Source organism: Podarcis pityusensis (assembly GCF_964106645.2).
Source record: "Podarcis pityusensis genome assembly, chromosome: 17".
NCBI classification, from domain to species: domain Eukaryota; kingdom Metazoa; phylum Chordata; class Lepidosauria; order Squamata; family Lacertidae; genus Podarcis; species Podarcis pityusensis.
In genome coordinates, this window is record NC_138042.1 from 11,920,129 (window position 1) to 11,939,321 (window position 19,193).

At 41.1% G+C, this 19,193-nt stretch overlaps 1 protein-coding gene and 1 long non-coding RNA gene across 3 annotated transcripts in view; one reads left to right on the forward strand and one right to left on the reverse strand.

Annotated features, from left to right (window-relative positions):
* The first annotated feature begins 395 nt into the window (after window positions 1-395).
* The window catches only part of TRPC4 (transient receptor potential cation channel subfamily C member 4), a 64,552-nt gene continuing 45,754 nt past the window's right edge, over window positions 396-19,193 (forward strand). The window contains exons 1-2 of one of the 2 annotated variants that reach the window (XM_080987751.1): window positions 396-867; window positions 13,385-13,789. In XM_080987751.1, the coding sequence (XP_080843877.1) occupies window positions 13,412-13,789 (378 nt within the window). In that variant the 5' untranslated portion in view covers window positions 396-867; window positions 13,385-13,411. The remainder of the gene's footprint in view (window positions 868-13,384; window positions 13,790-19,193) is intronic. The other variant, XM_080987750.1, reaches the window with a different exon arrangement.
* LOC308466834 lies at window positions 13,973-15,947 on the reverse strand. Its single transcript, XR_013980997.1, has 2 exons — window positions 14,163-15,947; window positions 13,973-14,127 (listed from the first exon to the last, which is right to left on the reverse strand). It is a non-coding gene; the product is annotated as an uncharacterized lncRNA (long non-coding RNA).

Below are 19,193 nucleotides of genomic sequence, written 5' to 3' on the forward strand. Positions count from 1 at the left end.
TTTTGTGGAACCCAGTTCAGCTACTGATTGATTGATTGCGTAACTGCAGAACATTGTTTATTGCTTCCATTTTATGGGTCAATGGTCTCGTTAGATAGTAAAATTCATGTTCAACTGCTGTTTTAGGGGTGGTTTTCCAAAGTTTGAAACGGATTCATCCATTTTGCATTACTTTCTATGGGAAAGCGCGCCTTGGTTTTGGAACAGAGTTCCGGAACGGAATAAGCTTGAGGAGCAAGGTACCACTGTAAAGGCATGTGGGGGAAAGGCCCTAACTTAAGAACGGCGTAGCCCTCGCCGGGTCGCCCTGTCAGCTACTACCGGTTGTAAAGCCTGCGTTCCCTCAGGAACCTAGAGAGGGCGCGCGGAGGCGAGGCGCCAATTCCCGCCTTTCCCAGGTGTTTATGTGTGCGTGTGTATTCGTGCCCGCGCGCGCTCTTGCTGGTATCGGCAGACTGAGGGAGCCAGTCGGGGAGAAACCCTCCTCCGTCTGAGGCGAGCGGCGTTCCTTGTGCGAGGGGAGCCGAAGAGGAGCTTCGCCGACGACGCTGCCCGCCCTGCCGGAGCCGGCGTGGGTGGGTGGGTGGGTGGGAAGGATCCCCCACGCACGCCCACATCCCGCCTCGCCAACCCCGGAGAAGCCGCGGCTCTCTCCCGGTCCCCCACCCCGCCCGGACTCATCTGTTGCGCCGCGGCGAAGCGGCACCTCCGCCGGGGGGAATCCTGAGGAGATCCTGAGGGGAGCGCCGGGCGAAGGCGCCTCGGGGTGGCGGGCGAGAGGACTTGAGGGAGAGAAAGAGAGAGACCTTCGCTGGCTTCGGGAAAATGCGGCTGCCTCGCCCAGCCTGCCTTTCCTTCTCACGCCCAGTAAGTTCTCCCCGGCTCGCACGGGTTGTTGTTTTATTTTGTATTTCTAGAACGGTTTTTATTATTCTTAGGGGGAAAAGATTCCTGCATTGCAGGGTGGGGGGTTGGACTAGATGACCCTCGGGGGTCCCATTCCAACTCTTCTGTGGTGATTATTCATAATCGTAGATATTTGGGGGGGGGGGGCAGGCAACCACCACCTCGAAGCGGTTTTAAAACAATCCGGAATGAAACATTGGCAAAGGAAAGTCAAATGGGAAGTACTGTATAGGTTTTCCATCACTTAGCACCCGGGGTAACTTTTTCGTGCCCTGGCGTGAGGCGCTTATAAGCTTTAGAAAAGGGCTATTTCTCCCCAAGAAGAGGGGGTGAAAAAGATGGTGTTGGTTAGGGAGACCCATAACTTGGAGGGGCAAACATGACTTCTCTTTCTCTCTCCCCCCACCCCATCCACCCAATGCTAAGGTCCAGAGGAACTTAAAATCCTCACAAAATAAGAAGGCAGGTTGTGGGGTAGAGAGGGAGGCGTTGTTATTACTCTCTTTGAAGGCTTGCAGAAGGGTCACTTCACACGTTGCAGCCAAAAAGACCCAGGCCTGTGTCTCCCCTTTCCGGGCTGCCTCGTTTCTGTCAAATTATTTCTGTGTTTGTGAACGGGTCCAAGCAAACACCGGCCTCTGTGCCTCAGCCAATTCTCTTGCGTTTTTCCCCCCAGACATAGGAGCGCTTTTTAAACACTATAGAATGGAACATAGGAGAGAGGGTCATCGGTTTTGCTAGGTGGCAAAAGAAAAAAATAAATGACAGCACTTTTAATCCTGTTTATATTGCTGCCAGTGAGAGAAGTTGTTCCCGTTTTTTCAGATGTAGGACTGAGGTTGTAAGACAGTGATGTGTACGGTCAAGAGCCGGTTCATGCATATATGTGTACATCGCTTGAACATGTGTGAACTGTACTCAAGGCTGTTTCTTTTAAATCTCATGCAGAACCAAGATGTGTCTTGGTATTTCACTACTAACTTGTCAGTTGCTGTTTTTTTAAAAAAACAACAACACAACAGCTATCTATAACTTTGCAGTTCTATCCTGTCAATAAAAAAATTGATTTGTTTCTCAAATCTACTTGCTAGATATGAGCACGGCAGTAGCACTAAAGGGAGAACATTACCCTATTGTACAGATGAGTAGCCTTGGTGACCAATGCTGCTCCTTTTGATTTTACCCACATCATCATTGGATGAATTTGAATAGATTGGTTCGGTGTTATTGATTATGCAGAAGAAATACAGTCCTGTTCTGTAGAATTTCAACTTTTGCTTGACATTTTTTCTGTCTAGAAATGGATGAGAAATGAGGGGGAAATACTCAAAGTATGGTACAAAAGCATTAGTCTGAATTGGTTTATGAGGCAATACGTTCATCAGAGAAGGAGAGTGGAAACATGCAGTGATATCTGGAAAGAATTTTGGAGAAGTGAGGACCAACAGAAAAATACTGTGCTGTATTGAGTTAACATGAAATTTAATCATAATTATTGCAATCAGATGTTGATTTTTAAAAAACTGATCCGATTAAAACCTTGTTTTGTAAAATAAATGAGAGAATGAGGTTCAGAGCCCCGTGAAATTCACCTTTCTTCCTTACCCCTTTCTACATGAATCTGGCGGTTCATTTGTTTAAACCTGGGCCTGTTCTAATCACATAATGCAAGACTTGGGAGGAGGAGGTACTTTTAAGTGCAGGTGGCCATATAGGTGAGGGGTTCTGAACTCCCCTTCCCTCCTGCAGCTTATGTTCCTGCTCCCTTACACAGTTGGTCTCTGTGCCTAGAGGCAGGGGCAAACTTCAGTCTTTCAAATTGCAGTGGCACGCCAAAATTTGGCATCCCTTTCCATTCTACACATGCACTACATCATAGTTGCTAAACCCTTTGGCATCCCCTTTGGCTCAGTGCCCAATGCGGCGGAACTACCCTAAATCTGTCTCTGCTGGAAGAACTGCAGGGAGGTAAGCCATGGGCAAAGGGGGCACTCAGCTGCCCCTTACAATCTTAAAATTAGGCCCTCACATTTTTATTTACCATTGCTTTAAAAATGGTTGTGCTACTATCACCTGCAGTTTGAGACTGCTTTTCAAGGTTAAACAGAAAGACTTCAAATTTTCAAAGGTTCCTCCAAAGAATCTTGTTCTTCTTGTGAACTTTGAGATTACAGTAAAAAAAATCTTTTTCAGTTCTGAAAAATCAAAGTTGATAGGAGCCAGTTAAACATGCAACAGATCTTAAGTAGAATATTGCATCATTCAGCCCTTTAGGCTTGTTCTTTTTCAGTTTGCATATAAAGCCAAGTGCTACAGAAGTCTGCAAGCACAGAGAAGGAGTCAGGGAAGAGAAGAAAGTGAGAGGTTGGTTATATGGCAAAGAACTGTGGTGAGAGGAGCAACAGACAGACTTATATGGTAAACCTAGTGACTGAAGGAATTCATCTGTGCATTGTGTTCACTTTTGTAAGCTCCAAGATGGTCTGGCTAAATTACAGGCACCATGAATTGAAAAAGAAGTAGCTGGCACGCCATAAAATAGGATAAATCTGGACAAGATGAATTTCGGAACTATGGAATACACTACTGGGCAATTTTGATTTTTACAAGCACTGCCTCCACTAGCATCTCCTCGATCGATTCCCAGCACACCTGGCAACCAAAATATATTTAAAAGAGACAGTGAAAAAATGCTCAGTATTTAAAAATGGCCACTACAGAATAAACTTCTTACGCCAGACAGGAATATTAAAGGAAGAGAAAGTAAGAAAGTACAGAGAGTGCTTATCATACACACCACAAAGTATGATGTGTGTGGCACCCCAGGAAGCCTCTTGGGCTCCCTAGGGTGTAGATAATCTCAGAAGCTCTTTCCTCATCCAAGAATTCCTTCCCCATGGAGGGAACATGCCCAGCACATCTGAAGGCTCAAATGTATACTAAAACTAAATCAGAGACACATTTACCCCAGGGAAGTTAGCAAACTGCAGAACAAAGAGAGACTATGAGCCCAGTCCACAGAAGGATAGGCATACCAGAAAGCTGTGGGATGTGGAGTGGGATGACTTTGTGGTGGGTTAGGGGTCCCTTTACCTTTTACTATAATCATTATTTAATACTGAGGATTCCATTCTCAGGGGGTGATCCTCGATTGTGTCCACATATCAGAAAACTGGACACTGTCCTGGATCCCATTTAGGAGGTGTACCAGATATAAGGCAACATCACCAAAATATATGTAAACTTCACTTGTAGTGAAGTGGGGCTTGGGGATTTATGCGATTTAAGAACTTGTGGCTCAACTACTGGGCTGCACCAAAGTCCATTTACCAGAATTTTGAAGAAGGGATTTAGGTCAGTTTAGGCCTCTAGGAATGATGATTTTTGTCAGCAGAGTGGACAGTTGATGATGATTGAATGTGGGCAGTTGAAGCCCCTCCGGAAATGCAAGGGTCTGCTTCTCTAGGTTCCCCCCACCAAAAATGGATCTAACTGATCTTGAAACAGAACCTTACATTTTGCAACTCTGTGGAATTGCTGCGAAATAGTGGTTGAGTAGTTGCAGAGTGAGCAAACTTCCCTTGCTGATGACAACCACTTGCAGAGTGAAAGTAGAAGGTTGCAGAAGAGGCTGGGCATTGTACTACTCATCTGATGAATTCAGTAGATCCTGGGTAAACTTCTTGTATTTCATCCTATTCTGTTAGAATCCCTGCTCTCCAAACAAAAAACTTGTATTGCTTGTGAAGTCAGGCCAGCCCTGACAGAGAGTTAAGACAGGCTTCTTTGGAAGAAGGCATCACCTGCAATGACTTGCGGGAAGCTCTTGGTACGTCTGAGTTATTCCCCAGAATTAGAATAGGGCTTCAGGCCCAGAGAATATTTTTCTGACTGTAAGAAAATAGGTTCAGGGTGCATTCATTAACAGTGGTGGGGATAAAGCTTGTTTAGATGTAAAGTATTATTTTCATTGCAGGAGTTCTTTTTCTGTGCTTCTTATTTATTCAAAGCAAATATAATCTTGACACCAGCCCAAATTTGCTTATAAGAAAAAGTTGTGATTCATTATAGCTTGCCATTTGTCAAAGAACACAGTCTAACTGGAAATACTTCTGCACCAACTCTACTTAAAACTATTTAGAACTATGCTGTGTTCATGTGTAGCTCCTGTTCATTTTAAAGTGGCTTGCATTGGAAAGCTTCATGCTGAATTGGGACAATAATTCTTAGGAAAGCATTTGCTCAGTATCGGCTCTACTGTGTGCCACCACTCTGAAATCCTGCTTATCTCCCATGACCCAGTCACTAAAGGACCAAACTTGTGCTGAGAATGCTGTTTGAGGATGGGAGCTTGATTTCAATTCCAAAATCCACTTATACCACGACATGTGCAAAAGAAGATTAAGTGGTGCCACACAAAAACAATTATCTTATACTATAAAGACAACAACAGAAAAGAACCACATGTGACAAAACTAGCACATAGACATAAAAACATATTCATCTCTCTTCTTCCCACCCACCACCAGCAGCACTCTTGTGAAATCAACACTAATATTTTATTTCATGGAGGTTTTCTGTGGGTGGGTGGAGGATGACTCTAGTTAGATAAAACATATCCTGGACTGCTTTTTATTTGCTACTTCAGATTTTCATTTGTTTTAAAATATGGTTATATTCTTTGTTCTGCTGAGTTTAGGGAGGTACGGACAAGCCTCAATCCATTATGATATTCATTTGCACTTTCGTCTGGTATTTTCCACTCCGCTGCAGTTGGCTTAATTTGCACAAGTCCATGTTTTGTTTCATCATTTGCTGATGCAGAAATATATGTCTACTTAATGAATAGTTATAACAGACAGCTTGTCTCAGCCATTAACAGATATTTGGATTAACTTCCTGGCATGTTCCCTTTCAGAGTTCATAAAGTGGCTAATAGCCCATCATAAATCTAACTATGGCTGCAACCTAACTATGTCTACTCAGAATTAAGTCCTATTGCATTTAGTGGGGTTTACTCCTAGATAAGTGAGGTTGGGATTGCAGCCACTCTTGCTACTTTGGTTTCACAGTTCAGTATATACTTGTCATCCTATCTCATTTTCCTCACTCAGATATCAGAGAGGGACAGTTTAATTATAGGTCAAGAAAGCTTTGGAGTGGGGAGAAAGGAACTGCAAATTCAATATTTTTGTAAGCCACTTCCTAGTTGGGGTTTTTAAAAATTAAACAAGGTGTAAATTTTATGAAAGGCATAAATAAATAAATAAATAAATAAATAAATAAATAAATAAATTTTGCTTTTGAAACCAGGTTTTAGGGTAGTAAAAATGGGTGGTCAAAGCCAGATGTTTCTTCCCACTTTGATAAAAAGCTAGAAATTTAAGATAAAGCAGAAATAAAATCCACAGGTAACAGAAGGATTCATTATTGACTCTCTGCAGCAGCAAAAAGAACGAAACCTCAACAGCAGGGTAGAAGATCAATCTATCCCAGTCTTGGATGAGCTGGCTAAAATCTAATCATTAAGAGGTACTAACTTTTGCCCTGTGAAAAAAATGGAGCAGTTGAACACAAATTCCAGTTAAAATATTCCAGTGAATCAAGGCAGATGCCTGGAGTGTATAAGACCCCCTTGAATAAGCAAAGCATGCAATTCCCACATAGCTTCAGAGGGGCAAAACCCGAACAGCCTGTAAGATAACACAAGTTTCAAAGCAGTATTCATAAATTAAAGAGTGAAGTGGCTAGCTGAGCAGAAGTTGTGATACAGCCCATTTTACACAACTGTTGTTGGTTACCCCACTATCTCACAGCTCCTAAGTGGCAAGTGGTTCCTTGGTCCAAAAAAAGGCCCCGATGCCTGAGAAAAGGCCTAAACCTTTGAAAATGCAAAGTCAGGTTCCTTATACATAGGAGCACTGTAGGGATCCCAGGTACACAACTTTTTTGAAGGCAACTGTGCTAGCCTCTGCCAACCGAGCCTTTGTGGAGAATAGGTAATTACATCCAGAACAAAAAAGCAAGGGGGAACAAACAAAAAGGAAATCTCATTGCAGGGAAAAAGAAAGCTGTTTCAAAATGGGAGCCTTTTTATCAGCTCCTAATACTCTTTATAAGGGTCACCAGTGTATGAACCACTGTGGCTGAGTGAGCCCTATTCATACATGGTAATTGCTGGCATACCAAACAAAGCTGGTAAAAGGCACTCTAAGCTGTTGAAGCCACCTGGACCTCAGGCAACAAAGATTAATCCAGGAGCACACTCAAGCGACATACTGTATTTTTCGCTCTATAACACGCACCAGACCATAACATGCACGTAGTTTTTAGAGGAGGAAAACAAGAAAAAAATATTCTAAACAAAATAGTGGATATATGATTTTTGTGGTTCATGCTGTGGCCACAGACATGTGATCTGACAGTGAGTTTGGAGTAGCCCAATGCAAAAATCCTGAGGATCCATGTGGATCCATGCTTTGTAACCATGGAGGAGGGAAGGAAGGGGAACCATGGATCCTCTGCTCACGACTGTAGCAGATCCCCCCCCCCCGCCACCCGCAGGCATTCGCTCCATAACACGCACAGACATTTCCCCTTACTTTCTAGGAGGAAAAAAGTGAGTGTTATGGTGCAAAAAATACGGTATCTGGTCCTTCAGGGAGAGTGCAAGCCTGTCCATAACAGGTAGCTGACCTGTCTCAGACCTGGAAACCATCTACCCACAAGGCTGGTTTTGCTTCAGTTTGTTGTTGTTGTTTAGTCATTTAGTCATGTCCGACTCTTCGTGACCCCATGGACCAGAGCACTGTCTTCCACTGCCTCCCGCAGCTTGTTCAAACTCAAGTTCATAGCTTTGAGAACACTGTCCAACCATCTCGTCCTCTGTCGTCCCCTTCTGCTTGTGCCATCAATCTTTCCTAACATCAGGGTCTTTTCCAGGGAGTCTTCTCTTCTCATGAAGTGGCAGAAGTATTAGAGCCTCGGCTTCAGGATCTGTCCTTCCAGTGAGCACTGCTTCAGTTTATTTGTCCTCAATAGCAAGTCTTGGCCATGTAGGTAGTAGAACTGAGCAGAAAGAATTAAGAACTGCATGTGGAAAAGAGACTTAAGCAAATAGCAGGGGGAAATTACTAGTACATGTTATCATGTGAAGTTCAGTGGCATTGGGTTACTTTCCAACAAATTAGTTGGTTTAGAATAATAGTGATAAATCTCTTTGGACCTGAGAGTGTATATTTAATAAGAGATGAGTATCTTTTGAAAGTTTGCCATTTTAGCATATTTTAACAGGTTTCAAATGCTGGTTAGAATGATTTAATGATTTGTGTATTATGCAGTTACTAACCATCTGCAAAGCTGAAAAAATGCATATAATATTTGAAAGAAAATGTCACAATTTGTCATTAAAATTTTGGCACCGAAAAGTTTGACCAACTGTTAAAATAGATCATTTTCACTAATGATAAAATCAAATACACTAAATTCCTTTTGCATGTGTGCGTGCACACACACACACACACACATACACAAACACTTTTAGACAAAAAATACTTTTTTCCAGACTGATTCTTTCACAGAGTTAAAATGTAACCACTTCTGAAAACTTCCAAATTATTATTAATAATAAGCCCCACTTGTTTATTTACTCAATAAGAACTCCCCACTCCACCCTGTTGTATGAATTCTGTTTACTGCAGCTGAGGGACTTGCTTGCAATTTAGTGCTTGATTTAATGAGGTCTGCCAGGATTTACAAAGCCATTGTATTTTGCAATACGGTATGTGCAAACTATCATTTTGTACAATGCAATCACTGTCTTTTACATTTTGTTACTTTATAAGTGCTTCTATAATAAAGCCCTTTAGTGAAGCTGAGGCCTTGCTTTTCTGCCATTACCTAAAGCACAATTAAAATGGAGATGTCATATGACTAGTGACAGGTAGTGGGGCTGCTAGGAGGTCACAGGGGTGTGACCAAGTTGTTCTGCTTTTCTCCCTATCCTTTTCACTTGCAAAGATACTGTAGACACTTAAACATTGCTGTTTTACAAACTGTTACGTTGTTGGCATCTGCCTGTCTTGGGACACAGTGAAGGGTGCACCTTTGTGGGTGAGGTCAAGCTGTTGGAAGGTCGCAGCACCTATTGTGGCTGTAGAGACCACTATGGGAGAGACAAGTTTTGTTATGGCTGGGGCACATGAAGGCATCCGTTTGTGCTGCTGTAGATGCTCTCTGGTGTTTCTTCTCTCTGAGCTCCTCCCAGCGGCCATTCCTCCTCTGGTCACTGCTATTAATTCATGACTTGACTGCCTGTTTCCAGGCACTGTGGTCTTCTGCAAGGGATTCCCACATGGCAGGGTTGATGAAGGTTGCCCACCTTCATGTCACGTTTGCAGACATCTTTGTGGCACAGAGTTGGTCTGCCAATTGGCCTGGTGCCAGAAGCCAGCTCCCTGTAAAGCATGTTAACACCTTACTAAACTGAAAGGTAACACATGGTCCCATTGGGTTGCCCTACTTACCCACCTAGCAGCCACATTCTGCACAAGAGGCAGCCTCCAGACTGTCTAAGAGGGTGGCTTCAAATAGAGCACATTGAAGTAGCCTAATCGAGAAGTCACTAGAGTGTGGACAGCTGAGGCCAGCCTATACTGGTTCAGGAACAACCAAAACTGGGGAAACAGCCTAAGCTGGCATAAGCACTCCTGACCACAGAAGCCACTTGAGACTCCAGTGACTAACTGGAATCCAGGAGTACTATGATCCTGTTCCTTCAGGGGAAGTGCAGCTTCTCCCAATGTAGGTTGTACATCTAATTCTCAGACATGGGAACCACCCACAGGACCAGGATTCAGCCTCATTTTATGGTCCCCTTCCAGCGCTTCACTACTTCCAGGCACTGGTCCAACATCTTCCAAGCCTCTCCTGATTCAGATTGAATGGAGAGAGAAAGAGCTACATGTCATCAGCATGTTGATGGCGCCATGTTCCAACTCCACAGATGACAGATAACAGTTTCATATAGCTGTTGAATAGCATAGGAGAGAAAATGGACCCTTGTGGGAGCCCATAGCTCAAAAGGCACAGAACCAAGCAACAGTCTCCTAGTACTATTTTCTGGTGATGACCCTGCAGGTAGGAGTGGAACCAATGTGATACAGTGCCTCCAATTCCCACCCCTTTGAGTCATTCCTGAGTCAAGACTCAAAGGGAATTTTCCTCTCGTGCCTAGAACATTTTGGTGTCATGCTACATGTGTGTATAAGTTAGGGTCTAATAAAGAAATGCAAGCTACATTGGGCTCAGATCATGTTTCCAGGGTTCTGTTAGCAAGAAGGGATATTTATCCCAGTCATTGACGGGAAGCCACAAAATGCAGATGTTTCCCTCAGATTTGTGAGTTAACAACACCTGCCCACACTTACTTAATTGGCTTGTTACTTTGCAGATATTCTGATTGTCATACAACATTAAATACTGTATAACATTTTCACCAATATGGTGTCTTTTGAGTCTTCTTACACGGTGTAGGGGGGAAGAATAAATCCCTTTACATGGCTGCATGACAGAAATGCATTCAGGTTGTAGCTCCAGTGCAGGGGGATGAATGATCTAGGCAGCTTGCCTTTAAGGACCCTTACAACAAACTCAGACTGCTTCCTTGGTAATGAACATGGTGTATTCAGTTGTGTTCTATAAAGGTCATTGCAGGCCCATGCCTCTCTCTACTGATATGAACTTGCCACCCTTTTAGCATTAAAATCAATATGGAATAATTATGGGGGCATGTCATTCACAGGGTCTTCCTCATAGACTTATTTCCTTATCTGAAATGGTCTACATTAGTCCCAAACTACAGTCCTTCCTAAGGCAATGCAAGTGTTTGTTCTTATACAGTATCATCAGTGTGTGTGGTGCTTTGTTTTTTTAAAAAAGATATTTATTAAGGTTTTCACAGTATTACAAAATGAAAAAAGAAAAAAAGAAAAAATACAAAATAAAAATAGTTAAAAACAATTCAATCTTTCCATTACTTATCTTTCATTTGCTTGTTTCCCGGACCTCCTCATACCTCCCTTTTTTGTATTCCAGTTCAATTTATTAGTTCAGCAAATCCTTTCCCTCTTTGTTTTATCCTGATCTTTAATCTTAATATATTATAGCATTAAATTTTTACCTGTTAAAAATCCATTTTTTCATATTCCTTTATACCATTACAGCTAAAAACCACTTAACTTCAATCCAACATCATTCTAACATTCATTAATTTTGCAGTATTTCTGTAAATAGTCTTTAAATTTCTTCCAATCTTCTTCCACCGACTCTTCTCCCTGGTCACGGATTCTGCCAGTCATTTCCGCCAGTTCCATATAGTCCATCACCTTCATCTGCCATTCTTCCAGAGTGAGTAGGTCTTGTGTCTTCCAGTACTTTGCAATAAGTATTCTTGCTGCAGTTGTGGCATACATAAAGAAAGTTCTATCCTTCTTTAACACCGATTGGCCGACTATGCCCAGGAGAGAGGCCTCTGGTTTCTTCAAGAAGGTATATTTAAATACCTTTTACAATTCATTAAAAATCATCTCCCAGAAAGCCTTAATCCTTGGGCACGTCCACCAAAGGTGAAAGAATGTACCTTCAGTTTCTTTACATTTCCAACATTTATTATCGGGCAAATGATAGATTTTTGCAAGCTTGACTGGTGTCATGTACCACCTGTATATCATTTTCATAATATTCTCTCTTAAGGCATTGCATGCCGTAAACTTCATACCTGTGGTCCAGAACTGTTCCCAGTCAGCCATCATTATGTTATGTCCAACATCTTGTGCCCATTTAATCATAGCTGATTTCACCGTTTCATCCTGAGTATTCCATTTCAACAGCAAGTTACACATCTTTGACAAATTCTTAGTTTTGGGTTCTAACAGTTCTGTTTCTAATTTTGATTTCTCCACCTGGAAGCCAATTTTCTTGTCCAAATTATATGCCTCCATTATCTGATAATAATGAAGCCAATCTCGCACTTTGTTTTTTAATTTCTCAAAACTCTGCAATTTCAGTCTATCTCCATCTTGAGTGTGTGTGGTGTTTTGAATATTGAAAGAAGGGAGATAACAAAGGGAATCGATGGAAGAGATCAGTATAATGAGGATGTGCAATGTAGTCTAAAGGGTTCAACAAAAAAAGTTGGGGTATCATGGAAAACTATGCTGTAATTGTGATTAGTACTGGGTATTCTGAAAGCTGTAAGAGAATGCATAGTGGTAAGCAAGAAATGTGATGGAAGAGGCTGCAGAAGGAACTCACAGTAAAGAGGACATATTCTAAGCTATAGTATTTCCTTGCATTAACATTACCACGGATTCACCTTATTGCACAGTCTCTCTCACCCTTTCAACAGATGTTCTGCAAGATATCATGGCCACTTAAGAGTCCCAAATTGTTTTGTTTTAAATGGCCAATAATGTTTTTGAAAATGTATAAAATTGATCATTCAAAAATAACAGCAATAGTAACCTTTTCATTTAAAACGTTGCACAGTTCAGATATCCCTGCTGCACACACACCTGTTCTTCATTCTAAACAAGAAAAATTATTATTGTGGAGTTTGGTTTGAGTTTAGGCCCATTTTTCTATTATATTAGTCTTTCAACTTCATTCTGTGGTTTCTGGCCTCATTTAAAAAATGACACTTGAGGGAACAAAGGAGAGCAAAATCATAACAAGCTTCCTTTGCTTTTGAGATGCAAGCGAAATGTTTCAGAATTATTTTATTTTCAGTCTTTATTTTTAGGAGGTAAAAATATTGCCCTGAGACTACACAGAATTTGAGGAAAGAAAGGTTACTGTGGTAATGGCCAGGTGCTTTCCTTTTAACAAGGCCAACTTTAAAGGATATAAATTTAGAGCAACAGCATCAGTACCAGTCAGTAGATATTTCAGTACATTAATGAAATGATTTCAAGTGCCTCCCAATAGAATCCTAAACTACAATATGGAGCAACCTTGCAATGCTTGAGGGCCTAAACGCAAACCTTATGTTGCAGTCCCAACAAATATCGACTACACGGTGTAAGACTTGGGCTTTTGTTTGGTTCTGAATTTTTCTTTGCAAGAAAAATGTTTGTATTTTCAGGCAAAGGTCACCTGAGTTAACTCTGCATAACACTTATCAAATACTGTTCTTGGTTAAGCTCTCTGGCTGTCTTAGGTCTATTATGTAATTCAATTCAATCATATTAATTCATCTATTGTTTTTCAATAATATTAAGATAATACATAATGCTATGTACATAAATTCATAAAACCAGTTAAGCTTCTGTGATCTACGTATTTATGCAGTTTTTCGTCTTCCTGTTGCTAAACATGAACACAGCCATTTCTGTGAAATTCCATTGCTATAATAATAGTGTACTCGCTATATTGTGCTCCAGGAATGTTCAACTGATGTGCGTTCTCTTTTCTATTGCAGAAAGACATGGTTAGGCTGGTGTGAACTATGGCCCAGTTCTATTATAGAAGAAGCGTCAGTGCCCCTTACCGAGATCGAATCCCGCTACGCATTGTACGAGCTGAGTCTGAACTCTCACCTCCTGAGAAAGCCTATTTGAATGCTGTGGAAAAAGGAGATTATGCCAGTGTGAAGCAAGCCCTAGAAGAAGCAGAGATATATTTCAAGATCAATATTAATTGCATTGACCCCCTTGGAAGAACGGCTCTTCTTATTGCAATAGAAAATGAGAACCTGGAGCTCATAGAGCTACTTTTGAACTTTAACGTCTATGTTGGGGATGCTTTGCTACATGCCATCAGGAAAGAGGTAGTTGGAGCTGTTGAGCTGCTGCTAAACCACAAGAGGCCCAGTGGGGAGAAACAGGTATTTTCCAATGGAAGCTTTTTGTCTGTTGATAATTGCTGCTCTAAGTCTCTGTATGTGTGGAGAGGGGGCGATCCTTTTCAGGATCATGGTTGATGTAGAAAGGCTTAAACCTCCTCCCATCCTGCAGGAAATTAAGGGAGACTGTGCCTCGAATGTATTTTTTTTTTATAAAAAACAACAACCCAATTGCCTCATGTGGATGCATCAAATGGTTAGGCCTTTGAAAGGTTTGTATTCCTAAACTGTTCCGAAAAGGCCAGTTGTAAAGATCCTAACCCTTAGTGGGAGACAGCTGTGCAGTAACTGAAAAGCACCTGGAGGGATGCATCTGATCCCTGACGTAAGGTTCCTGTGTGATAACCAGACACACATAACTGACATACTTGTCTAATTAATGCATGAAAGGTTTTAGACCAAAGAGTAAGCTGTCCTGCCAGGCTCAGCTCACCTTTGGAGGAACTAGGTTATCAAGCCTACTGTTCTCTCCCAGCCTACCTAAGAAGAAGAGGTTTTGAGCAGGTTGCTACAGCTGTGACCACATGGCTCTTACAAGCCATTACTGTGTTCCAATACCAACAATTAGGAACCTACACCACTGTAGTTAAGCCAAATTTTACTGCCTGTGCAACTCTTTCTGAATGCTGTATGGAAAAACACATGAATCTGACCTTTGGAGAGTTTGTAAGTAAATCATTTTTAACTTACCAATCGTGTGGCCTTTTTCTATGTTAAGGCAAGAATTTTGGAACTCACAAGGACAAATTTTAAAGGTCTATTTCCATGATTTGCTTTGCTGCATATTTTGTGTTTTTAAATCTCTTTTTGGGTTCTCTCACCAAAGTGTACTTGCCCCAGACTTGGATCTTGGCAACCAGAAAGTCTCCTTTCTATATACAGTGGTACCTCAATTTACGAACTTAATCCGTTCCAGAAGTCCATTCTTAAACCGAAACCGTTCTTAAACTGAGGCACACTTTCCCTAATGAGGCCTCCCGCCGCTGGTGCCCTTTTACCATTCGGCTTCCATTCTTAGACCAAGGTAAAGTTCCCAAACTGGGACACTACTTCTGGTTTTGTGGAGTTCGTAAACCAAATAGTTCGTAAACAGGGCTGTTCTTAAACCGAGGTACCACTGTACCTATATTTTCCCTTGCCACCAGCAGTTCCCAAGCCCTGCTTTAGAGTATCCAGTATCCAACATTTGTCCAGGTCCCCTTGTGCCTCTCTGTTCCTGCTTCTGATGAGAATAGTTTGGATGTCAGAGCCCTTGGGTAAGAGTCAGTCAATGAGGCAGGAGGAGAGAAGAGGCTTAATATGCAGAAGTGGACAGCCTGCTGTGCCACAATGTGTGTATCCAGAATGGCAGTAATATCATAGGAGAAGAGTGGAGGATTATAGTAAAGTGCTATGCAAAGCTGATAGGTGCTCTACTCCCTGAAATGTTGAGAAAGGTGTGGTGAAGGCAGATTGGTAAGTGAGATTACTGCAAAAAGTAGCTCTGAGGTTGCAGCAAATGCTGCTCTGTGTCAGTCAGAAACACTGGGAAGAGTCCTAGCAAATAGAAAATCCGAGCATGTATAGAAGGCAAGAGAGATAATATAAGACCTGCACCCCTGAATGATGTGCTAGAACATTTTTGTGTAGAGATTAGAAATAGATGTAAGTTTCTGGTCTTTTCTTGTCTGCTTTAATTTTCATACATTATCAGGGCACTGTTAAAATATTGAAATGAACAGCATATTGAAATGTCTGGGGGCATTTCACAATGCATAAGGTATCATTTAATTACACTATCTTGTTCTCATTGTGGATTCAGTAGTGAAAGAGAAGTAAAACGTATAATTCATTTCTTCAATAGCATAATAAGAGCTCATTGTTGTATTGTGAAAGCATTCAATGTATCATCCCTGTTTTTGCACTGCTGCAATGCTATGCAGTCTGAATGAAAGGGAATAATCAATTCCCCTTTGGAATTCTCCCCCCCCCCTTTATTATCTTTCCATTTTTGGAAGAGAGAACAGGAGAAATCTCTGTATCCTCTTCTAAATATTATTCATACATTGCTTGTTTTGTATCCTGTAATTTCAGACCTCATATATTCTTCTGTGACTCAAAATTCCAGTAATAATTCTATATAAGTAAAACCTCTCCCTAAGAAAGAACCCAGAATGAACCTTACCAAAGCTGCAAAATTCCTGAATCACGTTGTTGTTGTTGTTGTTGTTGTTGTTGTTTTTGCTGTCTTTTACTTTTTACTTTGCTCTGGAGTTATGAATGGGCTCTGTATATGCCACAATTCCGCAGGAGTGCAGGAAGAGCTCAGAACATGACATTGAACATATAATTTCTTTATGAAATCTCAGAAGCTAGGAGGAAGGACCAATCTGAATAATAATTCCAGTAGATGGAAGAGGGGCTTGAATTATGTAAAAACAGCAAACATTGCAGAATACATTATGCATAAGAGAAAATATACAAATATATTAATTTGCTTATTTAATACATAATATAAAATCCAACTTTCCTTGGGGCACAGTTTGGATTGCAGAAAGTTAATTTTTTTTAAAAAAAAACTGAGTTACATACTTCTCGGTGCACAGAAACGGCAGATAATTAAACTTAGTACAAAGCACACAGCGCAATTCAGCCACAGTTAAGCACATTTAAATCATTCCAGTTGGTGCATTAATGTGTGTTTATATGTCTTCCATTGACATCAGACTGACATATAAATGCTTGTATTTGTCTGGATTATGCCCATTTTTTTTTAGTAGGATGGAAACAAACTATGAAACTTCTCTCATATGAAATGCATTCTGAACTCCACAATCCTTATAAAGGATGGACCACTCTCTCTATATATTTTCATCCCTGAAAATTACAGCTCCAAGGTTTCAACCAATCTTAATCTTGCCTGAATATGGCATATTTTGGATGCATAAGTCCGACTTGTGTGAATGTGTGAGTGAAAAGGGAGAAGCGTCTGTTTGTACCTGTGGTCTGTGAGAGGTGTGTGTGTACAAAAGAAATATGAATATGTTAGCGGTGTGTGTGTGGTCTGTGTGGGAGATACACACTTAGGCAGAGAGAAAGGGAGAGATGTATGAGTGATATGTATATACTGTATATGAGTAAGTGAGGCATGGATACATCTGTGGTCTGTATGTGAGTAGTGAGTGTGCATGAGGAGGTCTGAGGCTCCTTGTGGTGTGGATCCTGGAGCAGCTGCTGTAGTTGCACCATTATAATCCAGCTCTGATTTAGTCTCACACTCAAAGTCATGCAGCTTCTCTATTCAGCATTATGCTGAATGCAATGACAGCAATTATGGGAGCAGGAAAAGCAGTATGAATTTGAGCATGGGGCTAAGCACATGACCCTGAATGCCCCCTGAACACACTTTCCTTCTATCTGAGAGTAACATGACTCCTACACACTTGATTCATATCAGCAACTCCCCTCACAGGATATGTGTGTCATCCTTCAAACTTCGTTGGTCAATGTTAAATAGATACTTGCATCAAGAGACCATCTCAGTTAGTTTTCTATATGGCCAAATAATGATTTGTTCAGAGTTTGATTCTATAATGTCTCTGGTATGTAGCTAGATAATTAAAGAAGCATGCTAAAGTTGTAACAAATGCCGCTCTAGAAAAATTAGAACTGGTTCATAGCAAGTGCACATAGAAATGGACTCGGGAACAAACATCCAAGACCAAAATAAGTTAAAATACTTCCCTTCACAAGCAAGAATAACTCAGAGTTCCAGCACAAAGAATGACATGCAAATAGTAGCAATATATCAAATCACAACATATAAAGAACACAGAACAAGGCTTTGCAGAACTGAGACACTTGATCTTTACAACAGCTTACCTATCTGAGTGCAAACAAGTTTTGAGTTACTCAGAGAGCTAAAAATTTGTTCAAAGGTGATATATATATTCACAGTTTGATGTGTACAAGAATGTCTGATTTATTACACATATCATTATTTATGTTCAGAGTTGATTGCTGGCTAGTGCAACTAAATGAGAGAAGGAGGCTATGTAAATCAAAGCCAAAAAAAGGGTATCAGGCTATATCAAAATACTGCAGTAAATCCCAACTATGAAGTGAGCTACATATTTCCATATATCATATATATTTTTAAGTGTTGGGTTTGGGCTGTCTGGCACTCCTGAACCCAGTGTTAAGCTTCTCTCTTCCCAATCAAGCAGCAAAGCCTAGAAGTCCTACTTGCTGTTGTCACTTGCAAATTTCAGCCTTGTTTGTCCCATCCTTATTAATGGTGGATGAGGGAAAAACAACCACTTTGTTCTCCATATGCTCAGTTGTCCTTTGTTGTGTGGTTCCCAAGTGCAAACCCCATACAAGGGATTTTGACAGGTGGGCAGCTCCACCTACCTGTCAACTTTGTCCTGCAAGGCTGATACTGATAAGGATCAGGCCCTTCAAACCAAAAAGGTTCCCCACTGCTTACACTGAACAAAATAATTTGATTTGTTGCAAACTCTAGGAAACAGTAGTGAATTGGGCTCGGAACATGAACAAGTAAGTAAAGTGTTGAGGAGGTTAGCTCACTTTTCAGTGACTATTTGGTTCTGGATACATTATGGATATCTGTAGGTAAACAAAACAACACAAAACAAAACCTTGCACTCCATAGAGAGCTGGGCTGAATGTTAGTAAGTTTCAATTTCTTCCAAAACAAAGACACCATCCCAAAAAATAATTTGGAGTAGAATAGCCACATTTTTTCCATTCACTTTTGATGGAGCATCTGCTTAACAGCTCCAAAATAGATGCAAAATTTATTCAGATGTAGATAAACTATTGCACTGTTTTCTTGGCCCATAACATTGCTCTAATCATTTCCTTCTCGGTGACTTATAGCTCCCTTCTAGAAATCAACTTTTGCACTTTAACCCTCCCATTTGAGCGTAGTGCTGATAATGCCGAGGTCATGGGTTTGATCCCCATATGGACCCCCTACATATTCCTGCATTGCAGGGGGTTGGACTAGATGACCCTTAGGGTCCCTTACAACTCTATAATTCTGTGATTCTATGGCTCTTTTCAAATAGCATTGCCTTTATAGCCATTGTAATCTACTACCTCATAAGTTGCAATGTGGGGAGGAGAAAATTATGAATGGGAGTGCAGTGGAAGGGGGACAGAATAATTAACTCTCTTTTAGCACTACGGTTTCTCCCTTGCTACTTCTGCTGCTTTGGTACCATTTTACTACTTGGCTGCTTCATTCGCTTTCCTGTATTGCTCACACGAAGGACCACTGCCAGTCAGGGATTAAATAAAAGAGCGTAATGCCACAATGGGTAAATACACACTGCATTATTGTTTTGTATTTTATTATTGAAAACTTTTAACCATTTAAAAA